At 44.2% G+C, this 12667-nt stretch overlaps 1 protein-coding gene across 4 annotated transcripts in view; it reads right to left on the bottom strand.

The window, feature by feature from the left end:
• The window catches only part of ARFGEF1 (ARF guanine nucleotide exchange factor 1), a 146762-nt gene that overhangs the window by 1428 nt on the left and 132667 nt on the right, over positions 1–12667 (bottom strand). For 2 of the 4 annotated variants that reach the window (XM_031014013.3, XM_055349454.2), the window contains exons 35-39: positions 12405–12537; positions 5571–5710; positions 3971–4139; positions 2363–2501; positions 1296–1413 (exon numbers count right to left, since the gene is read on the bottom strand). In XM_031014013.3, the coding sequence (XP_030869873.1) occupies positions 1296–1413; positions 2363–2501; positions 3971–4139; positions 5571–5710; positions 12405–12537 (699 nt within the window). Of the gene's footprint in view, positions 1–15; positions 1414–2362; positions 2502–3970; positions 4140–5570; positions 5711–12404; positions 12538–12667 lie in introns of those variants that run through there. The other 2 variants (XM_055349450.2, XM_055349451.2) reach the window with 1 other exon arrangement.

Raw genomic sequence — 12667 nt, 5'->3', positions numbered from 1 at the left:
CTGCAGGGAAAATGAATTTCTCCATTAGTAGTGATTGCAAACTGCAGAGCCTTAAACTGCCTAGAGTCAAACTACTCTGGGGCTCCATCACAGGAGCCAGGAAAGCAGGGTCCACAGCAGGCAGTGACTGTGGGTTGTGGAACTGAGAGACAGAAGCGTTAGAAAAACTCACTTCATACAAACACTATTTACTTACATATCCTTATTTTGAAAAACATTTGCCTGTATATCTTTGACAAACTTTTAGTAATTTAGCACCGTTTTTCCTGGGTAATAAGCAGGCAAGTGAGTACAAACTAGAGTTGAGTTTTTATAAGCTATGGGTTACTGAAATTTTATCTTTTGTTACATAAAAATTTTAAGTTTTGGGGAAAATCCTACCTAACACTGCAATATAAAATCTAAACAGTTCTTCAGGCAAAGCTACATACGTTTCACATGTACAGTTCAATTGCTATACTTTGGCTGTATCTTCACAGTAGTTCCTTTATCTCTGAACTCTAGTCTGCAGCCTCCTTTCCTATCCCTCTGTGCCCCTCCAGATCCAGGGAAGCAGTGAGAGGTATTATGACCAAAAAAAAAAAAAAGCCAGCTGTGGAGTAACAGCGGCTGGGATTTAGAGCCCTTGGCCTTTCAAGTAGTGGGCCACATCACTAGGCATTTTTAAACCTATTCTAGGGTCACAGCAAAGCAACCTGTATGTGTGAGCTGTAAGTTGCTATTTTTTTTTCTAAGAATAGAGTGTACATTTTTGAAAACCTTAAATATGCACTTATATTTACAGTCATATATGTGTATTTTATCTTTATTTCTACTGGTTTAAAATTCTTAGATGAGGCCCATTCACTAGGGACTCTGGGTTACCCGGAACCACTAAATATGCCAAAGGAACAGCTGCAGCCCAGAGCACAGGCCCAGGAACCAGATGTAGTCTTGAGTAGTAGGCAGAGTACAAGGTCATGAGGTGGTTGGACAGCAGTTTTCAAAATGGGGCAAAGGGGGAGACTCCTGGGGTCATAATGGGAACTTGTCAAGGTATCCCAAGGGATTCTGATCCCTCACCTACTGAATCCCCTAGAGAACTGCTAATTAGTGAACAAAGCTGGGTAAGGGGGGAGAAAAGCAAGGACTGAGGAAGATACAGCAAGGCCACTGGTGGCTTTGCACAAGCAGCAGTGCAGCCTGGGCACTGCTTGATTCATCTCTGAGAGCTCTTGCATGGCGGCTCTGGGACCCCACATCCCAATCCGAATTGGGCTAGAAATGTGGGGCTGGATTCGAAGCCTCATACTTACCCTATTATCGCTTATCTTTAGAACTTTAGTTAGAAACAAAAGCAGTAAGTTAGTCCAGGCTTCTCGATGACTTTCTGATGTTAGAGTGAGGAAGTAACTTAGTGCTTCACTGCAGACACTGCAAAAGAAACGGTTTCCTTTAATGTTACTTGCGTATCTACTGGTCCCCATATTCACTGAGAAAGAGCAATCATGAACATAGTAGTGAATATGAACTATTCAAGAACATGTTAGATCCCATCTGTTTACATTAGCTGGAGTGTCAACATAAACATGCTTTTCAAATTGGGAAGAAAACCAAACATGTTAAAAGAAGCCATTGTAACTTACCAGGAAACCCACATTTTCCTAATTTTCTAAGTTTCTTTCAACGCAAAGCTGCCATGTGGCAGGTGGCACATGCAAAGCTTAGTTTCAAGAGACCTGGACTGGAATCTGAGGCGACTCCTCTCTTCACTGACCCTTGTGAGGCCCTAGATCACAAGGCCCTGTGGGGCCTTAATCAGTCTTGTCAATCAAATGGGATAACAGAGACTAGGTGATCCCTTAAAATTCTAAAATGTATTTAATTGGCCTCAGAACATCTATTCCTTAAGTAGATATGATAATACAATGCAGATGGCCGTATTCTTTCTGAATGGCATGTTTCATTCTTAGCCTGAGTTTACACGTTAGTTGGCTTAAAGTAAAAGAGTAAAAAAAGTAACGCTAAGAAAAACTCCAAATATTTTTTTCAAAGTAAATGCAGGCAGGCAAGTTTTCACTTTCACAAATGATCTGTAAAAATGGGACTATCTTATGACATTAAAAAGGCCTATAAATGATATCATAGTTCACAGTTTTAAAACAGAAAACCTCCTTTGTCCTGCATGTTAGACATGATTTGGCCACATGTCACTAAAGCACATTCATCTCTAAGACTGAATTTAATTTTTACAACTGCTCTGTGGAATAGGGGCATCCAGGCCCCAAAGGCTCAGCTGTCAGCATGGTCCCGCCGGTGCCTCTTTCCTGCCCGGCACCACGTGGCTACCTGGTCAGAGATGGAAATCAGTCAAAAGTCTTACTTCAAAAGCCTCTGCTGGACCTCCTCCCAGGCACTAACGCGGCTCTCATCCATGTACATCCGGAAGAGAATGCGCAGCCCACAGGCCAGGCTGCTGGTCTCCTGCTTCAGAAGGTTGGGCTTGGATTTGCCTTTGAATCCTGCAGAAAAGGGAAGTTTCTGGGATTAGTTTGGGAAGGCATCTTATGTAAAGGTGAAACAGCCCGTATGGAGGCACATTTTGTTTGTGCTCAGCCATCAGCATCTGCTGCTTACAAATCGGAGCCACAGCAGCCTGATGTGAAGTGATTTCCATGTCCAGAATTCCCTCCCTATTCAAGTTGGGGATATAAGATATAAAAAAACTTGTGGCCTGGGAAGGTGGAACCCTTCACATGAAACTGCACTTGAATCCCCAAAGCTGTGGACGGGGCCATGTGCTCTGCCTGCGCCAGGGGCCTCAGATAAACAGGGGCAACCCCCAGGAGGTGAGAACTGCTCTGTCAGAGGTCTGATGGGTCCGGTGTGTGTGTGGACACAAGGAGGCTCTATCAGCTCAGCAGGAAGAGGCCCAGTGGAATGGTGGCAAAAACTTGGGTAGAAAAAAAGGGGAAACTACTCTTTCCAGAAGTTAGGTTGTAAAGGAAAGAGAATGGCACAGCTGTTTCAAATAAGCAAACGTAAGCACCAAACCCTTTTGATACAGTTTGATGTTTGATAAGTATCAGCCCCCTTCTTTTTCTCTGCCTTATTCTGCAGCCCCTCATCCTCCCAGCACTGTTTTGCAACTCATAATTATATTTATTTTTTCTTTTCTTTTTTTAAGAGATGGGGTCTCACTGTGTTGCCCAGGCTGGAGGGGAGTAGTGTGATCATGGCTCACTGCAGCCTCAAACTCCTGGGCTCAAGTGATCCTCCCACTTCAGCCTCCCGAGTAGCTGGGATTACAGGTATGCGACACCATGCCCCGCTAATTTTTAATTTCTTGTAGAGACAGGGTCTAGCTATGTTGGCCAGGGTGGTCTCGAACTTCTGGCCCCAAGCAATCATCCTGCCTCAGCCACCCAAGTAGCTGGAACTACAGGTGTGAGTCACCGCAGCTGGCTCTATTTTTTAAATTAAAAAATTAACAATGTCACTTTGGTTTATAATAAAAGCTTATTTTTTGTTTAAAATGTCTAACTCGTTCTAGAACAAATATACCTCACATCCCAATAAATTCACCTTCACTCTGAGCTCTGGCCACTCCCAGTAAACAGAGAAGCCATTCAAATACACATGCCAGGTTTTGTGTGTGCGACTTTTACACATATTTATTTCCTAATGAAAAGACAGCTTTTGTCATGCCAATGAGTATCAACAAGAAGGTCCAGGTTGGGTAAACAAGATGAAAGAACAATATAAGTCAAATAATAGACCAAGGGGGAAAAAATCCACCCAAGTAGTTATCTGGCTTACTGTAGACCAGAAAAGGGCCTGGTTGTGAGATTACTTTATTACTGTTAAGGTCAGAGTACATATAGTGACATGCACAGACCTATAGCAGACAGTCAATGAGTTCTGAGACCTGTATGTACCTGTCCCACATCCATCAACAGTAAACATTAAATGTGAGGCGTGTGTAGCTTACCTGCTTTCCACAGGGCAGTCCTCTGTTCGTTGTTGGAATTAAACGCTTTTGCAAATCTATGTGACTCTAATAAGCAGTCCAGTAGCTTAAAAAGTTGTTGTGATGTTAAAAAGCGGTACATTCCTTGGTCTTGAGTATCAACGCGAACATCAAAGTCCACCGCATCTCTCTTTGGAAAACAAACCACCCCAGCATATACACACAGTCACAATAATTTCAGTTAATTTACAACTCAATGCTCCCCAAAGACCAGTTTTACAAGAAAGCCACAGATACTCAGCTTGATCTAACCTAACAGAAAGTAAGGGAAGGTCCACCTTCCAGTACGCATCCTCGTCCTCAAGCACCGCCTCCCATTAGTCCAGACCCTCCTGGACTCCCAACTCCCTGGCCCTGCGTTCCTCAGCCCCTCAAGTCCTCCCTTCTCTTCGCAACTGCTATGGAGTCCATGCATCATGATTTTAATTATTCTCTTTCACAACCCCTCCTCTTCTTTTTAGTAACTGGCTGGCAAAATGGCCATGTCATCATGTGTGACTGGAGAAAGCAGACTGGTTTCTCTCTAAACCAGTGGGCTCGGTGCTAGCCCAGCCCTTGGCAGACCTTGGCCTAGGCCACATTCCTGGCCAACCAGCTCAAGTTTTCACTTCTCAAGTAGCTAAAACATTCTTCCAAATCTCGCATGGTAGATGACTTTTCTTCCCATCTCAGTGAGAAACCAGAAGCTGGCAGAGGAGGTCTCTCACAAGCTCCCACCCCAAATGTACCAGACTTCCTGCATCCATAACCCATCCCCCAGCCCTCCCCCTGCCGCCACATGGGAACTGTCTGGGCTTCTACCCCAGGTGATTCCCACTCTGTATGAGGTACTATCTCCACTCACTCAAAAACATGGCCCTAGAAATTGCTCCTCTCTTGCCTACAGTCAGTTTTTCTCTCCCTACTGGAAAGCTCTTACCAGTGAACACGCTGCCATATCACCAATCTGGAGAACAAAACATAGCAAACCCCTCTCTTGAACCCCTCACAATCCAGCTATCACATTTCTCTGTGCCTTTACAGCAAAATTTCTTAACAGAGTACTGGCTGAGTCCACATTCTCTCTTCTCTCTCTCTCTCCCCATTATAATTATGCTTTTGTCCTCAATTTAACATTTAACACACTGTTAAGGTTCCAAAGTCGTCCAAACAGTTAGAGGGCAATTCTCAGGTGTAATATCACTTGACCTATCCAGAGCATTTAACAAGCGACTGATCACATGCTTCTTCTTAAAACATTTTCTTCATCTGACTTCCTGGACAACTGACACCTGCTTCCCCGTGCCTCCCCATGCCTCATGGATTCTCGTCTTCAGTCTCTGCTAGCTGCCTCATCTCCAGGAGCTGTAGAGGATGAGGTCCCTAGTAATCAGTTGCTGACCCTCCTCCCTGCTCTAGCTAACCTTATTACCTTGTGATGGGATCCAGTCTCATGGTTTAAAAGGACATCTGTATGATGAAGGCCCCACAAACTAATTCTCTAGCCTAACTCTACAGCCCAGACTGCTATACCTAACTTCCTACTTACACAAAAAAAGCAGCTGTCCTCCTATCTCCTTACCTGTGCTGCAGCTAAGTTTTCTGCATCTTCTTTCTTACTTGTGGCTGGGAAGAAGACAATGTTGTCGATAGTCTGGATGAGTTCCAGCTGCACAACACATTTAATCAACAGGGCAGCAAACAATTTTTGTTCTGGAAATTCTGTGAGGAAACCCCCCCCAATGCACATGCAAACAAAAAATTATTTTGAATCCTTTATAATTTCCATGATATTACAATGCTAAGGAAACATTACTATGTATTCACATATCACACTGAGAAGGACATACTGCTCTTGCACACAGGCACTACTCAGTAAAAGTTTAACTGATATTTAGAAAAGCCTTGGAAAAGTAATTTTTAAAATAAAAGTGCCCTACATAATTTAGAACAAGCTTGTCCAACCCACAGCCTGTATGTGGCCCAGGACAGCTTTGAATGCAGCCCAACACAAATTCATAAACTTTCTTAAAACATTATGAGATTTTTTTTTTCTTAGCTCACTACCATTTTTCATAGTAGAAAGAAACAGGGATTGTAAGTCGCCCAGCATTGGAGCCATTGCCCCAAGACTGCCTAGTAGGCAGCTCCCTTTGGGCAATTGTCTGCCTCCTGGAAAGCTTCCTGCCAAAGCTGCCCTGAGAATTTGGGATGGAGGTGTGGCCATGTGGTCTGGGTCCCCTGGGACCATACATGTTAGTGTATTTTATGAGTGGTCCAAGACAATTCTTCTTCCAATGTGGCTCAGGGAAGCCAAAAGACTGGACACCCCTGATTTAGAACAATAATATATTCAAGATGTTCCTGCTACAAATTTTTTAATTCAAGTTATTTTTAATGAAAATGTAACAAATGGATAAAAACCTAAAACTGAAATATCAACTGTAAACCCAAGTCTGACCTCTGAAAATAGGGAATAAAGGGGCTGGGCACGGTGGCTCATGCCTGTAATCCCAGCACTCTGGGAAGCCGAGGCAGTTGAATCACCTGAGGTCAGGAGTTCAAGACCAGCCTGCTCAACATGATGAAACCCCATCTTTACAAAGCTACAAAAAAATGTGCCAGGCATAGTTGTGCACACTTGTAATCTCAGCTACTCTGGAGGCTGAAGCAAGAGAATTGCTGGAACCCAGGAGGCAGAGGTTACAGTGAACCAAGATCACACCACTGCACTCCAGCCTGGGCAAGAGAGAGAGACTTCGTCTCAAAAAAAAAAAATAAATAAATAAATAAAATTAAAATAAAAAATAGGTTATATGAAAACCTATGACATAAGAAAATAACAGAACAGATCCATGTGAGACAGGAAGTGAGGGCAGCCAAGACTCCGGATTAACCTATGCAATACTGTGGTTTGGCCACAGCACATGTTTTATTTGGATCCAGATTCGTAGCTGTGACTGAAATTACCTCTTACTTTCAAAGACATCCATCAGCAAAGAAGTCTATAAAAAGTTAAGCCGGGGCCGGGTGCAATGGCTCATGCCTGGAATCCCAGCACTTTGGGAGGCCAAGGCAGGTGGATTGCCTGAGGTCAGGAGTTCGAGACCAGGTTGGCCAACATGGTGAAACCCCATCTCTACCAAAAATACAAAAATTAGCCGGGTGTGGTGGCGGGCGCCTGTAGTCCCAGCTACTCAGGAGGCTGAGGCAGAAGAATGGCTTGAACCCGGGAGGCGGAGGTTGCAGTGAGCTGAGATGACACCACTGCACTCCAGCCTGGGCAACAGAGCCAGATTTTATCTTAAAAAAAAAAAAAAAAAAAAAAAAAGTTAAGCTGAACACATTACTTCAAAAGTAACCAAACTGCAAAGTAACAAAAGTGCCACCCGTGTTCCCCTCATCAGCTATACATAGTCACATCCCTCTATCCTGAACACATTTGTTCAACAGGGCGTTTCTGATAGTCCGCCGGCCCATGTGGACACACTCATGGGCGTGCTCCCCTTGTCTGACCATGCCAGCTAAGTAGCTAAGCCAATGCAGCAGCACAAGGTTGGAAAAGAGGACTCAACTCCTGAGATGCTGCTGCCACGCAGCCCAGGGGACCCAGACCACACGGCCACGCCTCCATCCCAGATTCTCAGGGGCAGCTTTGGCAGGAAGCTTTCCAGGAGGCAGACAACTGCCCAAAGGGAGCTGCCTACTAGACAGTCTTGGGGCAATGGCTTCAATGCTGGGCGACTTACAATCCCTGTTTCTTTCTACTATGAAAAACATTTTACTACAAATTCCCTTTTCTGGCACTAATGTGTGGAAGACAAATTCATGTTTCAGGGATTTTGGGGGGCAGAAAAATAACTTACTTAAATTTATTCTTATTGAGATCATTAATGAAGGCTCCTTTCCAGATACTGTTCATAAATGCTATTCTATTTAACGTTTAGTTCTTAGTACTAGATCATAAGTTAAAAAAACAAAACAAAGAAACCTGTAAGTCCTACGGTTATCTCTTCCTCTTAAATCTTGTCTTCTTAGTCCTTTATTACAGTGACAGCGGCATGGGCCGTCATCCATTCACTCCCTCATTCAAGTCAGAAAAACATCTCAGTCCCAGGGGCAAAAGACTCCTAGTAGCACCTGGACTCCAGAATGGACTTAGCAGTAGATGGAGGTCTTAGGAGACCTATTTTCATCAGTTCCAATGTGAGTTGCTCAGGGGTGTTAAGAGCTTCCAGCAGGGACCCAAACAGTTCTAGTGACCCCAAGAATTTGGCAGATGAGGCTGTACTCTGAACAGGGATGCCAAGCCTCTTCATAGTTTCTCGTGCCCTTTGAGACCTGGACAGGGATCCTAACTACAGTCTCACTAGCAAGGACCAGGAGTACATTTGATGACAATATCTATTTGGACAAATTTCAGTCATGACAAGGTCTGACACTGCCAGGGTTATATTAGTCAACCATTTCATTGTCCACACAACAGAGAGCAAAGCTAAGCAGATTTTAACTATGTGGGACTACAGGTACTGAATCAACTTGACAGAGCAGTGGTGCAGAAAGAATGAGGCTGGTCTGTGCTGTGATTCTTTTCACTGAGTTGGAGAGTCAGATGCAGCGGCCTCCCCATCAAACAGGACAACCACAACCTATCCACCAAGGAAGAGGGCTCATGGGAGCAGGGTGGCCGCTTGTTCTTCCTCCAGCTCTACCTGTTCTGAGTCAGCAGTTCCAGGATGAACCTCGCCTAAAAGTCTTCCAGGGGAGCGAGAGTGGAATGTCTGGCTTAAGGATGCAGTCTGACCCCACAGCTCACAGTGGCAGGAAAGCAGAACCCTTGCCCCAGGAAAAAGGATAGTCCCAGAGTAGCCAAGTGCACACTTTCCACTATGTGAAGACCAAGTCCTGCCCTCACAAAGCTGAGTGCGTTTAAATTCAGTCTTGAGGCTGAGAGTGAGAAAAGCCACTCGCTATTCTTTCCTCTTGGCCTTTCTTGGTGCAGACTGAAGCTGCAAAGGATTCCTACATGAACCATTCTGTTCTTTGGAGAACAGAAATGAAAAATGAAACTCGGCCACTCACTACCACCTATTTCCTCTTTAAGAAATTAGCAAAATACAGTGACTGAAGATAGAAGGTCCTTTCAAGTAGGATATGATAATAAAGCCTGTCTTCTCTGAAGAACTGTAAGCATCTAGGATTTAAAAATTCCCCGAAAAAAATTAAATCAAAATGGATCAACGACCTAAATCAAAGAGCTAGAAGAATAAAACTTCATAGGCCAGGCACAGTGGCTCACGCCTTTAATCCCAGCACTTTGGGAGGCCAGGCAGGTGGATCACTTGAGGCCCAGAGTTTGAGACGAGCCTGGCCAACATGGCGAAACCCCGTCTCTACTAAAAATCCAAAAATTAGCCAGGTGTAGTGGCATGTGCCTGTAATCCCAGCCACTCAGGAGGCTGAGGCAGGAGAATCGCTTGAACCCAGGAGGTGGAAGTTGCAGTGAGCCGAGATTGCACCACTGCACTCCAGCCTGAGCGACAGAGTGAGACTCCATCTTAAAAAAAAAAAAAAAAAACCAACAAAAAAAAACACTTCATAGAAGACAACACTGGGGGAAATGCTCATGACCTTGGATTTTGACAATGACACCAAAGGCATGACTAACAAAAGAAAACAGAAAAATTGGACTTCATCAAAATTTAAAAACAGGCAAAGGACATGAACACAAATTTCTCCAAATAAGATACACAAATGGTCAACAAGCATATGAAAAGATGGTTAACAACACTAATCATTACGGAAGTGCCAGTCAAAACCACAATGAGGTAAACTTCTCACCCACTAGAATGGTTATCAGTTAACAACAACAAAAAAGGCGTTGGCAAAGATGTGGAAAAACTGGAATTGCTGGTGGGAATGTAAAATGGTGCAGCCACTGGCTATAGAAAATTGCTTGGTGGTTCCTCAAGAAGTTAAACATAGAATTACCCTATGAGCTAGCAATTCCACTCCTAGGTAGATAATGCAAAAGAACTGAAAACAGGTATTCAAATGATATTTGTACACAACAGTTTGTAGCAGCACTATTCATGACAACTACAGGTGAAACAAATACAAACATCCATCATCAGACAAATGGATAAAAAAAATGTGGTCTATACATTCAGTGGACTATTACTTAGTAATAAAAAGGAATGAATTACTGATTCATGCTACAACATGATGCGTCTTGAAAACACTGTGAGAGAAGACAGACACAAAAGGTTGTATTTCGTATGATTCCATTTATATGAAATATGCAGAACAGGCAATTCACAAACACAGCTAATTAGTGGCTGCCAGGGGCTGGGGAAGAGGAGAAGTGGCTGTATAACAGTTATGGGGCTGGGGGGCTCCCTTTAGGAGTGATGAAAATGCTTTGGATCTAGATAGAGGTGGTGGCTGTGAATGTACTAAATGCCACTGAATTATTATTCACTTGCATATTGTTATTTCTGTTATGTAAATTTCACCTCAGGTTTTAAAAAGTTCTCAAAGCTGTCCTGTTCTCCTCTAAGGAGGCTGTGGTCTTTTCTAGGTGTTGTAATTTTCCTTCAGCAAATGGAACTGAATTGATCCAGTAAAAAAGTAAAGGGTTCCTCTTTTTTGTGAAAAGGTGAGGGGAGGAATACAGGTGACCTGTGGATCCCTGTATGGAGACAGGGGTGTGGGCAGCAGTGAGGGAAATGGGCACAGGCTGACTAAGGTTGGGGTGCAGTGTGCAGAAAAGGGTTGCTCCTTAAAAAGTAGGGTGCTCCTGCCGGGCGCGGTGGCTCATGCCTGTAACCCCAGCACTTTGGGAGGCCAAGGCAGGTGGATCACGAGGTCAGGAGATCGAGACCACCCTGACTACCGTGGTGAAACCCGGTCTCTACTAAAGAATAAAAAAAAAAATTAGTTGGGTATGGTGGCAGGCACCTGTAGTCCCAGCTACTCGGGAGGCTGAGGCAGGAGAATGGCGTGAACCCGGGAGGTGGAGCTTGCCGTGAGCCAAGATCACACCACTACACTCCAGCCTGGGCAACAGAGCAAGACTCTGTCTCAAAAAAAAAAAAGAAAAGAAAAAAAGTAGGGTGCTCCTGGACAGACGTCGTGGCACAAGCCTGTAATCCAAGCATGTTGGGAAGCTGAGGTGGGCGGATGGCCTGAGCTCAGGAGTTCAAGATCAGCCTGGGCAACATGGCAAAACCCTGTCCCTACAAAAAAATATAAAAAATTAGCTGGGCGTGATGAGGTGTGCCTGTAGTCCCAGCTACTCGGGAGGCTAAGGTGGGAAGATCGCTTGAGCCTAGGAGGTTGAGGCTGCAGTGAGCCGAGATCACACTCCAGCCTGGGTGACAGAGTGAGACTCTGTCTCAAAACAAAAACAAAAACAAAAACAAGAACAAGTGGGGTGCTCCTGCTTAGAAAGCAACGGTCCTTCACTACTTCCCGTTGCAGATGAGTAGAGGAAGGCATGCTAGGCCCTACTTTTGCAGACAGAACATGGGGTTGGTTGGCATGCAGAAGGGGGTGGAGAGAGAAGACTCAGGTGCTCGTTGGCGGAAAAAGCTGACATTTCAGGATCAGCAGAGTTCTTGACCTTCTGCAAGAGGGCATCTATTTACCAGAGGATGTCCAAATTAGGATAAACACAGTAAAGAAGTATTGACACGGCCAGGTGCAGTGGCTCACGCCTGTAATCCCAGCACTTTGGGAGGCTGAGGCGGGCGGATCATAAGGTCAGGAGTTTGAGACCAGCCTGGCCAACATGGTGAAACCCTGTCTCTACTAAAACTACAAAAATCAGCTGGAGGTGATGGCGGACACCTGTAATCCCAGCTACTCGGGAGGCTGAGGCAGGAGAATCATTTGAACCTGGAAGGCGGAGGTTGCAGTGAGCATCACTGCACTCCAGCCTAGGCGACAGGGTGAGATGCCGTCTCAAAAAAAAAAAACAAAAACGTGGCCGGGCATAGTGTTTCACACCTGTAATCCCAGCACTTTGAGAGGCTGAGGCGGGCAGATCACAAGGTCAGGAGTTCAAGACCAGCCTGGCCAATATGGTGAAACCCCGTCTCGACTAAAAATACAAAAATTAGCCAGGCGTGGTGGTGCACACTTGTAGTCCCAGCTACCTGGGAGGCTGAGGCAGAAGAATCGCTTGAACCCGGGATGTGGAGGTTGCAGTGAGCTACGATGGCGTCACCGCACTCCAGACTGGGCGACAGAGTGAAACTCCGTCTCAAAAAAAAAAAAAAAAAAAAAAAAAAAAAAAGAAGTGATGACACAATCAATTATAGTATATGCTTGTTAATAATAAAAGTAAAACCAAAAATGTTAACCCTTTCCTACATAAAACACAAATTTATTTTTATTTAGAGAAATAACTCACTTGCTGTAGATTTAATTTTGCTGACTTCTTCATTAACAGCAGACGCAGAAACCAGTGGTGCTTGTGGTCTGTTATCCACAGACCTTGGTTGAATAGAATCATGAATATCTACAGACTTCTGTGATATTGTATCCTAATAAATAAAAAAAAAATCACTGTAAGTATGGTTAATAAAGTTTATGGGTGAAAATATTTTCTAAAACGCTATTTTAAAAAATTATATTATGTCCCTATGAAAATGATGTTTTACACATTACAGTTAT

The sequence above is a fragment of the Gorilla gorilla genome, chromosome 7 (genome assembly GCF_029281585.2).
Source record: "Gorilla gorilla gorilla isolate KB3781 chromosome 7, NHGRI_mGorGor1-v2.1_pri, whole genome shotgun sequence".
NCBI lineage: Eukaryota > Metazoa > Chordata > Mammalia > Primates > Hominidae > Gorilla > Gorilla gorilla.
The sequence above is the reverse complement of the archived record's forward strand: the minus strand, read 5'-3'. Positions and strand labels throughout refer to the sequence as shown.